The 15719-nt window shown below is 41.6% G+C and overlaps 1 protein-coding gene across 1 annotated transcript in view; it reads left to right on the top strand.

Annotated features, from left to right (window-relative positions):
* LOC140927467 (uncharacterized) overlaps positions 1 to 14543 on the top strand; it is a 42958-nt gene extending 28415 nt beyond the window's left edge. Inside the window, exons 12-22 of the mRNA XM_073377126.1 lie at positions 4186 to 4317; positions 4749 to 4996; positions 5714 to 5873; positions 6480 to 6620; positions 7235 to 7482; positions 7996 to 8155; positions 9565 to 9963; positions 10721 to 11001; positions 11816 to 12017; positions 12700 to 12900; positions 14309 to 14543. Coding sequence (XP_073233227.1) covers positions 4186 to 4317; positions 4749 to 4996; positions 5714 to 5873; positions 6480 to 6620; positions 7235 to 7482; positions 7996 to 8155; positions 9565 to 9963; positions 10721 to 11001; positions 11816 to 12017; positions 12700 to 12900; positions 14309 to 14448 — 2312 coding nt within the window. The 3' untranslated portion in view covers positions 14449 to 14543. The remainder of the gene's footprint in view (positions 1 to 4185; positions 4318 to 4748; positions 4997 to 5713; positions 5874 to 6479; positions 6621 to 7234; positions 7483 to 7995; positions 8156 to 9564; positions 9964 to 10720; positions 11002 to 11815; positions 12018 to 12699; positions 12901 to 14308) is intronic.
* The last annotated feature ends 1176 nt before the right edge of the window (positions 14544 to 15719 follow it).

The following is a 15719-nucleotide window of genomic DNA, read 5'->3' as shown; positions in this document are numbered from 1 at the left end:
AACTTACAAACAGAGAAAAATCGCGATCGGACGTATTCGAATGGCAAATTTCACAACAGTTATTATTATTGTTAAACACTTTATCGGGGGAAACTATAATCAAGAAAGATTTAACAACCAAACATGTCATGAAAAAAAATAAAAGAACGTGATAATAATGATGATAATAATAATAATAACAATAATAATAATAATAATAATAATAACAATAATAATAATACGGCACGAGCATCTACTTTCCTCTCGATGGCAAGACGAGGCGCTGTGTCAAAACGGATGCTTTGCTTGGTTAAGAGAGTGGACGTCTTCACCTAACCATAACATTGCTGGTGTAATGGAGCTCTACGAGCAGCCAACACCGACCAGAGTGTATACTTCATATTATAAAACCGGAACCACCCAGGGGATTTAATGTGTAGGATGTGCGAAAGAGCTGCAGAGACCCTCTCACATGTTTTATCGCCGTGATGTTCCGCCCTAGCTCAATCAAAAAACTTGAACCGACACAATGCCGCGTTGGAAATACTTTTCTTCGAAATACGTAAAGACCATAAATTGGTGGATTCCGTTCGCTCATGGAACTCACCAGTAACACCCTAAACCAATGTACGAGTCACCTGATGTGCAAGCCTCTTGGGATGTGCCGGTTTACGCGGATCATACTTGTGTCAAAGCTAACAGAGTGGATGCGCGGTTTGTGGATCATATGGGAAAGAAAGTCTGGGCAGTTGAAATGAGTTGTCCGTGGATGGAGAATACCGGAAAGAAGGCTGAGAAGAAGACAATAAAGTACGGTCCTCTGCGATGAGAGCTGAGGAATCAATACCCGGGGTATAACATCGACCAGTGTAATATTGTCATTGATGTGTTATATAGGAAGGTGGTCAAAGAAACTCGAGCTGATTATGAAAAAGTTCTTTGGTACAAAGGCAAAGGGTGTTTTGCCAAGAATGCAGAAAGCCATGTGTCTCGTGCTTGCTCAATTTAACACGCACTTTTGAGGCAACTGATGTTTAACTGTTTAACTCAACTTAGGAAGGACATCTAGGATAATATTTCGATCGATGGGATCGCAGTAGTGACATTTTAAGTGCCTTTAAAGGATTAGGAAAGTCTTTTCTAAGTCGTTCCTTTCTTCTTCTTCTTCTTTTTTCCTTTTTTAAGTCAATATTGGTCACCCTATGGTCGGTGATACAAGAGTAAGCCAAGCCCTGTCACGGGTGCAAATAATTCGGAACTTGGTGTCGATAAGACCCGTAAAACTGCGTATTTCCATCTCCTTAACATACAGCTAATTACGAAATATCTATATAACAATACCCCTCAAACACAACTTCATGGCCTTTTTATGCGACGAGTTGATTATTGCAATAGCCTTCTCTTCGGTCTACCTGTAGGGCATTTAGGAAAGCTACAAAGTGTTCAGAATTCAGCTGCTGGTATAATTTGTAACATCTCTAGATATGACCACATAACGCCTGTGTTGCGCTCTCTACACTGGTTACCTATTGAATATCGCATCAGTTTCAAAGTACTCATCATTGCTTTTAAGGCAATTTATGGCGCTGCATAGTGTAAAATAATTATAATTTACTTTTACCGGTATCACTTGTAATAATCATAATAATAATAATAACAATAATGTTAATAATGTTAATAATGTTGATAATAATACTAATAATTAAAAAAATCGTGAAATTCCGAACGAGTAGGTGTAAACTGGACTCTAGACCCGTGGAAGGCACCTTTACATTTATTTTCGGCAGTCGAAAAAAAGTCGAAACATGTACAAGGATAGGGCTCTTGTTTGTTGGACATTAACATTTCTCAGTAATGTTTGAAGTTGACAGGGCCTGGTATACAGTACACCCTCAGAATAAACTAATGACACAAAAAGGCAACGTTTCGAAGTCTTAACCACCAAGGTCAATAAACAAATAAAAACAAATTTTACCTTTTTACATATGTTCATAACTAAAATTTTTCAAATCATTTCCTGAAAAATTGAAGGGCAGTTAGAAAAAAATGAAGGATTTGAATATGCTCATTTGCCTTAAATATCAAAATCACTCAGCAAAAGTGAAGTTTCAGTTTTTCTGTCAACGAAGGATCATCTAACTAACAGCTGAGCACATCGATCAGGTAGGTGCTTGTTAGCTTCACAACTCAGTTTTTACCCTATTCTTTCATGATCATTATCGGACACTGGCGCCTCATGAAGTTTTCTACCGTCGTGGAAGGATTCGTCAAGATTGCCACTGGACATTTCTGATTCCTGATCTGGCGCTGACAGGTGTCGCAACTGTTTACCCAGCTCTTTCATAATCACCATCGAAGAGGCCCTGGGAATTCTCATCCCTTCAACGAAGGACTCGTTATAAATTGCTTCTCTATTAACGCTTGACTTTACAGCGGCAGCGAGTGCACTTCCTAACTCAGCTTTCCTCATCATCCGCTTCATCAGTTCCATCGAAGATAACACGGATATTTCAACCGATAAAACTTCCTTCTTGACTTTTTGAACACAGAAGATCTTTTTAACCATTTGGCGTCGTAATTTTCTATTCCTCCTTTTACTGGTGTAACTACTCATCACAGCACCCATTTTCAAATCAAAACTTGTAACCCGTTGTTTTTGCCAATGTACAGTTTATGACTGATACTGAGGATTTATTTATATGTTTTTTAAGTCGTTGGTAAAAACAGATTTCTATCAGTTGCCTAGGTAACATGACGTTAATAAGGCTAACAAACACCTTAATTTTTGCGTTGCTAAGAAGAGACATAAAATGTTTGTCCGCTACCGTGACGATATACTCAGATTATTAAACAAGACCGTGGTTTGATTGTCTAAGATTAGTAGTTATGGCAACTCACTACTACCTTACAATTAGAGTCAAACAAGCTTTTAACATATCGGCTCAGAGTTTGAGTTATTCTGAGATTAAACAGGTAGCCAAAGGCTGGATAGTGGTAACTGCAAAAACTCTTTACAGGTGGCGAAGAGTTTGCAACAAGCTCAATGTGTGTCCAGAACATACCATAAACTTTTCATCCGTTACCTAGGTAACGTGACGTTTATTTTTGACATAACTCACAGCTCAAAACAACCGTAATGGATGTGTTGCTAAGACCAAAGAAAAATGTTTGTTGCTCACCCAGATAAGAAAGCTTTGAAAGTCTTTAAAGCAGTGAAATAGAACGTTGGTTTCTAAAAAATATTTTAACCGAAAATGACGAGGGGCTAAAATTGGCTTCAAAATACGAGTTATCATCCACCCAAAGTTACATTTCTGCCCAACTACAATAAAATAGAACTTACAAGCAAACCAAAGTGTACAAGAGATCAGAAAGACCTACCGCAAATTTCACAATAGGAGCCCGCAATCCTAATCTCCAGGTTTTCATTATGCATGCGTCGCATGTATGTAGCCAGCATTCGTTCGGACTTCCACTAAGAATGAAGTTCAAAACGCTTTTGCTCGAACACTGTGCTTTGCGTACGTTTCACGTGACGGATGGTAAAAACACGCGTGATCATATCAAAGTTCGTTATGTGCATTCCATCCATTCTTAGTGGAATTCCAATCAAATGCTGGCTACATACATGCGACGCATGCGCATTTACAACCTGGAGATTAGGATTGCGGGCTCCTCCTGTCGCCCGCAATTGTTATTTAACAATTCATGGGGCAAAACTTAGCCTGCAGAGCAAGCGTTTTTTAACGAAAGCTCAGAGGTAAATTGATCGTGGCAGCCATCTTGAAAGCAAAAATATAAAAATAAACTGAGGGAGGATGGGCGGGTGGGGAGGAGAACCTCTCCCTTGAAAGTATTTGTTGACTTTAACAACTCTCTTTCAGTCTCAACGTCCAAGATGACGGGAGAAAATTGGTCCTCACGGGGGTGAGGGGGGAGTGGGCCAGGAAATATGTGGGGGCTAGCTAGATTATTTTGGGATCGCGAGGGAGGGGTTAAGAAATATTTTCGTTTTGTAGATATTTCCTTGGATATATCACCCACCTTCACCGTTTCGTGATAAGCGAAAGCCGCTAATTTGACTTTACCATCAAGATGCGGCCTTTTCTTGACTTGCTTTCGCATTTGACATGAACTATAATAACCACCTTTATCACCTCAATCTTTTCTCCATTTCATTAAACTGCATTTATGAATGTGTTTCAGTGTTCTGCAACTTCGATGCCCAATCTTTATGTCAGTTCACCCAGGGAAGTGACGACCAGTTTGACTGGACATTGAACAAGGATAGTACACAAAGCGTGAACACTGGACCAAGTAAAGATATCTCCTCAGCAGGTAAGCAGTTTGTGCTGGTCTCTTATAAACTGCTTAGAGCTGTCGTATGTGTTACGTTGCGGAGTCACAGCACTCAAATTTGCTTCCTTTCGTCGTCCTTTGACGTGTTTTCCAAACATTTTTGACATTTTTCAAAGAGCCAGTTTCCTACGAACCAGGACGACGTTTGAAGAATTTTATTTCTATAACAATTTCGTTCCCAGGGTCCCTCTCCTTTAAGAGAGTCACCGGTAACAAAGTTGTCATTGTTACTTTCTTTTTTTTTCAATTGCACGTCTCCGCCTTAAAAGCATCTGAAACATCATGCATTTTGATCGGTTCTGTATTGCATGGACTCCATCAAAGATTTTCAAAAGATTCGAAAAACGTTGTTAAGCAAAAAAGCAGCATTGTAATTAAAAATTACGAATCTTTTTCTTTGCTGTTCTTAGGCTACTACGTCTACGCCGAAGCTTCAAATCCTCGACAGACGGGTGACCGCGCCCATTTAGTTTCCCCCAGTCTTACTGGCGATTTTTGCGTTCAGTTCTACTACCACATGTATGGGTCCTCCATGGGCACCTTGCGGGTTCTTAGGCTTAGGGGCTCACAGAGGACTATAGTGGGAGCCTTTACTGGTGACCGTGGAAATGTTTGGCACTTAGCAAACATTGATCTTCCAGCAGCTCAGATCCAACAGGTAAAGTTTGGTAGTAGCCTTAATGATGATAAAGGTGACAATTGTTGTGATCTGATAATGACGGTGATCATGTAAGAGTTGAAAGAGAGAGAAAAAAGGAAGAGCTACCGACACCACGATCCTGTTAGGGGACTGAGCATAACAAAACTGAGGGAGGTCAGGGAAAGTCGATTTGTTGTACCAAATGTAATGAAGGAGCCTGGATACTTGGAACAATTCCAAGAGGAATGATCACGCAGAAAGCATTGAAGGATACTGAGACCGAGTCAGACCGAAAAAATTTTGTTGAATGCAAATCACAGGTAACTCAGGCTCGCTGTTTGTGTCACGTACCGGTTTCATAACATGAGTAAATATAGAGAACATATGGGGCGAGGTTTAGGTCTGGAAATTTGCTAGAAAGTGGAAATAAAAACCGAGGAAACTTACCATGTGGCGATTTGCTGTTGTGCTTAATATGCACACGAAGTTTCGGGAAAAATAGTCTCCTTCATCTTTCCTACATAGTGTGTAGGAACAATGAAGGAGGCTACGATGACTGATGTCAAAGTCTCGCAATGATGGCGCGGCCAAGTTTGTCCGCCTAGAGGCGCTTGTGGCCTTTAAATAGCGTCATGTTTAGGTGTTATGTGACCATCTTGCCATCGAGTGCGCTTATTTTAGAAGGAACACCTCCCGCTGTATGTAATAATAAACACTGGTTTTGTTTCATTTCAGTATCAAGTACTGTTTGAGGCTGAACGCAACGGATGGGAGGGTGATATGGCTTTGGATGAGATCAGATTAACACCTGGAAGATGCAGACAATTTGTGGTGACCACTACACTTCCCACACCCCCTCCTACTACTAAGCAACCTACTCCACCCGTCACACAAGGTATGTTTTGCAGTGGGGAGGGGAGAGGGTTCATCACGAGCCTTCACCTGTGGCTTGTGTGTCCATTTGTCTTCGCTCCAAAGCGTAGCAGAGCAAATTTATTCTGAAGGGATACAATCTTCGTCTTGCTTGGGTATAGCCCTCCGTTTTTGAAGTAATAAGAGGAGAGTACGGTATTAATAAGAGAAAAGAGACAAAACTAATCATTCTTGTCTTCAAATTCAGTACCCTTTACTCAAAAAGGTTTAAACCCAAGATCTGATTAGTAATTCTCCTTTCTGCAGCTGGCTGCCATGCATTCACTCGTACATTGGTTAAGAGAATTTGCGGTTATATCTCTGGCTGATACATTCACGTACTGGATAATGAATTGATATTATATGGAGAAATTACATGTCAATCACTTCAGATAGTCCAAAAGGATCGTGCTTTTATAGACAGTGTCATTTTTCTCGCCGTCCAACAAACGTTTCCCTCCACGCAAAGGAATCTATTTAGCGCATTTGTCGGTTAAACGAGTTACTTCCGACTTACCAGAAATGACGTTTTGGAATTTTTACTAATTCGCCTTTAACTCTTGATCTCCTATAATATCTCACATTTCAGCTCAAGTTTACTGCAACTTTGACAGTCGGACTTGGTGCGGGTTCACACAAGACACCCAGGATGAGTTTGACTGGACCCTTCACAGGGGTCGCACGGGCAGTTATCCAACCACGGGACCAACTAATGACTTCTCAGGAAATGGTAAGATAGACTTTTATAAAAGTTCAGAACTTTTTGGCAGGCCAATTCCTCGCGACAACTTTCGTAAGCGACCAGCTTTATTAACAACAAGAATTTTGTTAAACCCCGTCACGTTTTAGCATAGACTTAAGCTGCTCTGTGGGTCACGACCACTTTTGTGAATTAAGGACTGGTCTTTTCCTTGGTTCTCAAGTTCTCGTAGACGACCGCTCAGGCAACACTACTTAAATAAAAACAACTACTTTTTGGTCAAATTTAGTATTATAAATAACATAAGCGCTAATAAATCGTCAAACATGATAAAAAAGAAACTATTTAATAATATTTTACCTTAATGTATTGATATATGATTAACAACATCTGCTAAGAATTTTGCTTAAAGCCCTCGTAAGCAAGCACCTTCAATAAGTTTATTTCAAAGTCGTTTACAGGTAAAAGAACCCATTCTCGAACACAGCTTAAAACGTTGCGACCACTTCTATAAATTTCCAAATTCAAGTGGTCGATTGTGAGAGCTAGTTGACTGTACTTTACCTCGGAATTAACCCACCTGGAAATTGCGTCGTTAATGCCTGAATTTAATTTGAATAGGGACTATAATAATTTTGTTGTAGGTTACTATATCTATGCAGAAGCATCGTCACCCCGGCAACCTGATGACCGTGCGCGCCTTGTGTCGCCAATCTTGACTGGCTCACATTGCGTCGTTTTTCGGTACCACATGAATGGTGCCGATATGGGGAGTTTGCGGGTGTACGGCAAAGTCGGCTCATTTGAGCAACAAGTTTGGGAATGCAGTGGAGACCAGGCAGATACATGGAATGGTGTAGAGTTCAGGATAGACACCACTGCACAATATCAGGTGGGTAAGCCGGACAAATTACTGCATAGTTCAGTGAGCGTGATCACCCGGGTGACCGCAGCCCTGAATAAGGGTTGATTTCAGTGTTGCGTAATTTTTATGTGCGTACGTGCGTAAAATTCACGTTCGCAAATAAACTAGAGGCAATGCATGAAAGGGCGTCGTAAGCGTAAATGTTGAACCTCGCTTCACTTCTCGCTTAAGCTCAGCACTTTTTATCTTAGCTCTATCTTATTTACGTGATTGAAATTTACGTGCGTAGCCAAAAACGTGTCAGTGGAAATCAACCTTTAGACTACTGTTGACAGTGACTCATGTTTCAACAAGCCGTGCGGTAGCAGCGGAGCCCGTAATCTGGAGAGTGCAACTCTTTTACGTATCCCAGGCAACCATGTTTTCACAGATCACTTTATTTTTAGCATCATTTTGGAGCACGTTTCCCCGTGAAGCTATACGAAGCGAACTCGAAGCACTTGTCTTTAATGCCATGATTATTTGCGATCTTTAATTCAGATCGTTTTTGAGGCTGTTCGTGGTAGTGGATATATGAGCGATATCGCACTGGACGAAATCAAAATGATCCAAGGCTATTGTAAGTCAGCCCAGCCAGTTGCACCCACCACCCTCCTTCCCAGTCCTCCATCCACAAGAAAAGTCGCGGCTACAACCAACGGTATGTGCAGTGCTTGATGTTGCCAATCTCGTCCCCAAGGCTTCCCGCCAATTTCTAGGGGAAACTCGCTGCGGAAGAGGTTTTGATGTTGCCTATTGCAGTAGTGTACTATATTCTTTGAGCGCTACATGTACTCCAAAGATGTTAGTCCCGGCTCAATACGGGCATTGAGCCATGCGTGTTAGGGTAGAATTCTGAGAAGCAAAATGGCCTTGAGAAACCTACATAAGACAGGCGAAATAGCGGCAAGCAACAGAAACTGAAACTGAAGGACCAGGCCCCCTCCTTATCTCAGGGTGTGGATGACCCCCGCCCCCCCCCCCCCCCCCCCCCCCTCCCTCTATCTGAAGGTCTGGATTCGCACAACATGATAGTATAATACCGACAGGGACATGGCTTCCTCCTCAATACCGGAAACGACAGGTTTAGAAATTCAGACTGGGATCATAAGTCTGCCCCCAATCCCCAACCCCCCTAGGGGGCTCCTGCCATGTTCTCACCATAGTCAATATCCTGTAAAAGGCTCTTACTCCCAAAGGTCAAGTACGTACGTTCGAGCGCCATGAGAAAGGCTTATGAGGAAGAGGAACTTTAAAATTGAGAGAGCGATAGCGTATTTCAGTGATGATCACAACTAGAGGGTCTCAATGGGGCTATTAAACCATCAGCCGTCAAAATGAAAGGTATTTCAAATCTCACTATTTCAGGTGCATTTCACGAATTTCTGGCTCGAGAAGAATCTCTTCGAGTTAGAAAAACCAGTTTCCTTTTCCTCAAAAACACTCTTCTTTCTGGACATTTAATATAAGACCTTACAAATTGCTTTTATCTGAAAGCATTTCGAAATTATATATGTGAAAGGCTAAGGTAACCTCCAAAACAACGGTTCGTATTAGTTAAACTGAAGACAATATTTACTTAAACTCTTCGATTAAATTTCCACTAAACAACCGTCAACCGTAAAAAGCTCTAAAATTTAACCGTCAAACCGTCAAAGCTACCACCCCGTTAAGACCCTCTAAGGGACCGGTCATTATTTATCGCCTGGGGGGCTGCGGAGGATTTTAGGGGGGATCACTTGATTTTTGAGAGAACAAAAGGGGGGATCAGTCGTAACTGAGAACCTAAAAGGGGGGGATCGCTGAAAACTTTGGAAGGATTCAGAGGGAGGATCACTCAAATTTGTTTGGAAAATGAAGACGTGGGGGGGATCGCAAAAGTCATCAAAAGTTATTAAGGGGGATCACTTCAATGAAGTAATATTCAAAGGGGGGAACGGCTAAATTCCCCCCCAGCCACCCCCAAATAATGACCACCCCTAACTAGAACAAAATTCTCTAATCTAATTGGCTATCAGCAGCCATAAACTTTAGACTATGAGATCTCTTATGCGTAATTACATTTTGTAGGTTTGAACTGTCCACCGGGGTGGAGTCGGTATAACAGTTCGTGCTATAGGGCTTTTAACAGCAAGAGTCTGTGGCTTGTCGCAAAATTCCGCTGCCGACAAAATGGTGGATATCTAGTTGCCATCAACAACGATAAGGAGCATGAATTCGTCAGAAACCTGGCTGCAACACTCTATGGGGACTACGCGATTTGGATCGGTCTTCGTCGAGATTCCACTGGCAAGTTTTCGCAATGGGCCAATGGCGAACCCTTAACGTTTACTAAATGGTCCAGAAATGAACCCGATAATTTCTTTGGGGACGAAGACTGTGCCGAAATGTTCATGTACAGTGGCAGGTGGTTGGATACGACTTGCGTTGGGCGTCGTGCTTCAAAACATCCCTTTATTTGCGAGATGAGTGAGTTTTGTATACAACGATAGTTGCTGTTTACAAATTCTTTATTTTTGTTGTAAGAGGCTCCTTAGTCGGCGTCAGAATCCGGGATGGGAACTGACGTTTCGACCGCGTACTACAAGTCTTCATCGGGCTATAATCATGGTGGGTTTAGTGAGTAGGACTATTAGTTACCATTAGTACCACCGTGGTTGTCTCGATCAATAACTATTTTACAAAAAAAAAAAACGATAAACGAAACCCTTCTTACACATTACCATGATGGATAAATATTTTTCATGATAGGGAGCTCTCTCGCGCGCGCAACGCAGCACCATGGGTAAGAAAATTTGGTTTCGCAACCACTTTCCCAGGGCTCTCTCTCTCTTGCTTCGAAGCAACCAAATTTTAACAGAGAAAGAGCTAGAGCGAGAGATCAAAAACAAAGAAGACCATTTTTTTGGAAGAAAAACATGGAAATTTTATAGCGGCGGTGAAAAAATGAGAGATGCTAGCGACCACCAAGGTGAGAATAAGCGACAGTGAAAAAATAAGTGAACAGGAAAAAACCGAACACATACGAAATTTCCTCCATAAAACGTATAGCTAGGACGTTTCTGGACGTTTCACGTTGTAGTCGTGCAAAACATCGAAAGAAATGTACAAAGAAGTGTGCTGCACGTGCAAAGTTGTTTTTTTGCTAATTAGACCTATCATAGGTCCCCGCCGCCCGTAGGAGTGCCCATTTTTTTCTGATCGACTTTTTGTTTTCTTGGCGCAGCTCCAGGAAGAAGCTTGCCTCCAACGACCATTCCTCAGGCATCCTGTGGAGTACGACCCTTAGCGACAACGGTCAAGACGCCTTCTTCGGGTTTCTTAAGTATCGGTAAGATCGTAGGGGGCAAGATATCAAGCCCAGGGGCGTGGCCTTGGCAGGCTGCTATCATGTGCAAGACGTGTCAGGATCAAAGTTGTGGAGGCACCTTGATTTCCCCATACCATGTAGTCACTGCTGCTCATTGTGTTCCTACCAGCATTGACGCGTTTATCGAGAATTACAAAGTATGTAAGAATTGTCATTCTTCCTTATCGTTCTAGCTTAAGTAGCTGGCGGGGTTGTTATTCACGGGGGTACGGCGGAACCACCACGTGAAGCCGGGAGGGAAACGATAAAATGACCTGTTCCCAATATTCACGGGGATCCGCTGCCAAAACAGTACAGCACTGGCCAGCGTATCTGCACTCGACCGCTAATCCTGTTAGCCGCGCAGATTGTTATCGTACTAACCAAAACATGGCAACCTGCGGTCTCTCCTTACACCAAGGCAACAGTTATAGCCGCAAAATACCTTAACCAGATTTTATCTTCAATTAGGAACTCTAAATACGCACGGCATTTATAAATTTTTTGTCCAAAAGAGAACTGCAAGGACTGATCAAACAACGTGAATAGACGGTAGTTACAATATTTCGATGTTAGTCTTCATCAGGTTTATTAGGAAGATCACGAATTTACAGAAATAAATGTAGTGCTACAATTGACGCAAGTGACGTAGTATGGCGTTTCTACTTAAAAAAAAAAAAAGAAAGATAAGGTAACAGAAAAACAAATTAAGATATGTTCAAGGGCCCTACGTTTAAGGATGAAGTGTGCTTCACGTGCCTTCCTGAGAGATTAACGTCCATTCTTTAAGTTTTTCAATACGAATAAGCAGCATATGGGAATTGATCAACCCCCGTTAATTATCGAGACTTTCAAGAAACGGGCCTAAGAATCTTTATTCTTCATCTAGGAGCTTAACACTGTGGGATGGAATCTTGGACCCCTGCGTAAAAGCTATGTTTAAATTCTTACGGTGATATCTGTAACCGGCAGGTCCGCCTTGGCGAACACAATTTTAAACAGACTGAAGGGTACGAACAAGACATCAACATCACTTCGGTCACTAAACATGGATCATACGTTGCAGCCAGTTACGATCGCGACATCGCTGTCATAAAGCTGGCCTCTCCTGCCAGATTCAATGACCGTGTGGCACCCGTCTGCCTACAAAGCAATACTGCTGAGTTTCCTCCAGGTATGTTCACACAACCTGTACTTTGACTTCAAGCCGGGGATGTTTCAGGGGCAGCCAACGACTGTTTTCTCTCAAAAATGTCTGTTCGGAGAAGCAAATATTCCGTAGAATTTTTTATACTTGAGGACAAGTAATAGACCGTTTTCTGCACCTTATCACCATCCCCTTCGTGCGCGTCTCGCGCTCCTCTCTCGCTTCCGCTTGCCTTCGCTCGCCTCAAAAACACGAAAACAAAAAAAAAAACGCCCGTTCTGTTAATGGAGCAGACAGGGGAAGAACATCATGCAACAAGTCGTGTAAGAGAAAACGTTGTCTCCAGCTAAAATTCTTTTTCAAGGAAGAGTAATTGGGGTTTCTATGCCAATGAAATTTCTTTTGTATGGAGCCACGAGGTAGAGAAGGAAACCTTTCCTCAATAATGGAACAGTGACGTGCCTTGAAAGCAGACGAATAAGTACAACAGTGGGTCGCACCAAAGATGTCTCAATTTTATTATCGCTTATATGCCTCTCTCTTTACGGGCCCGTAGCCCTCATTTGAAACCAAATGCCTTTCTGGAGTTTTGTTTTCTTTTTTGAGGCTGGAGTAAGGATAGCAATGAGTGAAAAGGATAGCAATGATTCCTTAAATTACGACATTACTGCACAGGATTACCAACGAGCAATTATATTTTCAATTGCAGGGACGGAATGCGTCATCACAGGCTGGGGCCGCACCAGTCAGGGGGGCAAATTATCGTCTGTTCTGAAAGAGGCCAAGGTGCCGATAGTATCGGAAGGAGAATGTAGAAGTAACTACGGAAGAGATGGCCTTATAACGTCCAACATGCTCTGCGCTGGCTTCAGTAGTCAGGGAACGGATGCCTGTCAGGGCGATAGTGGAGGTAAACAATTGAACTGCCCACCTACCTCTCCCCTAAGCCAACATCTTGCCCTAAGTGAGAAGTAAGTGATAATGTTGGCTTAGGGGAGGGGTAGGTGGGCAGTTTCCCTGAAACCTAAATTGATCCAAACAATTCACAGAAAATAAGCCCTAACCTTTAATTTTTGAAGGCACGTTGCATTCGCTCACTTCTCTAATCCTTCTTTCTTTTAAGGGAGTTTGACGGTCCAGAAAATTCTTCTTAAAGTCTACTCAAAACCTCATCATTACTGGTTGCATTCCTTTTGACCAATCGAAATCTGGATTTTACGTAGCCTGAATTTCATCCGATTGCTTCGGGTCGTTTTCTTTGTAATAACGACTCGAAGTAATCGGATGAAATTCAGGCTAGATTTTGCGATCCAGAATTTGATTTTTCGTTACATTAAGGACTAAACCAATCTAAGATTGTAATCTGAACGATCCACCTCCGCTCTTGGATCGTTCAGATTGGTATCTCAATCTTGTTTCAGATTTTTATTCCATTTAACGAATTAAGCGAAACTGCATTTCGATTGCAAGATCGTGCTCGTTCATCTATAAACACGGCGGTTCAATGTTAGTTCGGGCCAGAGTTATTTACACTCCTCCTTTGTTCTATGCCGCTAAAGGATTGTAGTGCAACTTTATTAAGCTCAAGTTCCCCCAAAACTCTAAATGGAGGAAGCGAAAACGCTTGCATTTTCTCACCTTAAAACTATAATGTCCAATGCGTTTGTGTGATAATTTTAAGTTGACGAGTCCCAGGATGAACCACCACTAGTTAAATAGCTACTTTCCTTTTCATTTCTGCACGAGAAGACGCCTAATTTAGCGGAAAGAAATAACAAATGATGTATTGAAATTGAGAAGACGATCAGAGCAGCCGGCAGCTACCGTATGGATCAATCTTATTTCAGATGTTTGTTCCGGCTAGCAGGAAAATCCAAACAATCTGGATTGTCTAAACCCGAAAAATGTTTCGCTAAAAGAAATGCGACCATAGAGTGGATTTCAATTACAGGCAATTGTGTTTTGAATACGTTGATTCATCTAGCTCTGTTAACCTCCTAATAAGCGTTAATAAGCAAATATATCACGTTGTTTTCTGTTGGGAATTGTTACTACATAGAATTAAACATAACATGCACTTTCCGCAGTTTTTGCCACGAAAGCATGCGTAGCAGGCGCTTGGAAGTAGGGGGTACAAGAAAAAACGGGCGCGCGAGAAGGAGACACGGGTGCGCCCGTTCTCTCTTTCACCCACTACTTCCAAGCGCCTGCTTCGCAGGCTATTGCCACCACGGCACTCGAAACATACATTTGAGTTCCTCGTACAGTTTTCCTTGAGCTTACAATTTTCTTCCCCTTTTGTTTTTGCTTTTTCCCAGGTCCTCTTGTATGTGAGAAGGACAACCGCTGGTATCTGGTGGGCGCAACTAGCTGGGGATGGGGCTGCGCTGGGCAGTACTACGGCGTTTACACCAATATTGCTAAATTATACAACTGGATTAAAGCAAACACATTGTAGCCTCGTACAAACGCGTTTCTTCTATGATAAGACATAACTGTAGCAGCTTTATCTGTTATAAACAGAATACATGTCACCTTTATTCAGTCGATCGATCCTTGTGATGTTTTTGGTTGTTTCACAGGGTAACCCAGGCTCTGGGATAGTACCACAGTACGGTTCCAGTAAAATTACAGTGTTTGAATAGGGCAAAAATACGATCCTTAAACTTCCAGGAAATACTAAATAAAGGCCAATGAAACTTACTCTACGGTTAGTTATTGTTGTTCTTAATGTTCAAACGAATTTTCGTGATAATTTGCTAAAATTCACCCTCCATACAATATAATATGGATCATATTTTTACCCCATACAAACACTGTAATTTTACTGGAACGGTAGTGTGGTACTATCACAGATCATGGGTTACCTGTGGTTGTTTTGGTGCTCTCACCACTGTGACCTTACCCCCTGTGACTTCAAAGTCCATCACAAAAGACTTATAAAGTAGAGCATAGGTCCTTATCTTAATCTTTGAACAAATTGACTCTTTAACCTTTCACTCTTTTTCAAAACTTGCGTCAATGAATCAATTCGAAGCGCGTGCCATGATTAAGGCGCCGATCTTTGAAGTCGTATAAGATGAGACTATCGTTTTTGGTTTCCTCTTGTCCGCATTTGTGTTTTGTTTCCTTTTGTCTCAATCACTTCCTTTTCATTTAATTTTGTTCTCGCCCCAAATTTGGCGCTTTGCTCGCATGTAAACACCTAAGTAGGCTTGAAGAAACGAGGTCCGCATTTTTCAGTAGGGACCAATCAAACGAGGTGTTCAACCAGTCACAGCGCATGTAATATGAGTTATAATAAAATCCAAGTGAAATTCCTGAAACTGATCTGGAACAATTAATAGGAATCCATGGCAACTGGTTTCTTTTAATATTCTCCATAATTTTATTTAAAAGAATACTATTTTCAATTCTATATGTACAAAAATACCCAATATGTACATGAAGTTGGTATGAGAATTTAGCACAAAAAATTTACATGTATGAAATCCCATGAATTCTGCATTTGTTTTGCAACAATGAATGCACTACTAGTGCATTACAAGGAATAACTCTGAATTAAGAAATGCACTGTTATTTACCCTGTACAAAGTTAAAAGACTACTTTGTACTGAAAGCAAAGCTGACAATGACCGCTCAGGAATGAGAACTTATTTTAGTGAGTGACTCTTTGGAGACAAGCAAGAGTTTGAGTTTGCAACTCCGCCAGGGGGATTTACTCCGGAT

This window comes from Porites lutea, chromosome 2 (assembly GCF_958299795.1).
Source record: "Porites lutea chromosome 2, jaPorLute2.1, whole genome shotgun sequence".
Taxonomy (NCBI): Eukaryota; Metazoa; Cnidaria; class Anthozoa; order Scleractinia; family Poritidae; genus Porites; species Porites lutea.
Note: the sequence above shows the minus strand (reverse complement) of the source record. Positions and strands in the feature narration are given on the sequence as shown.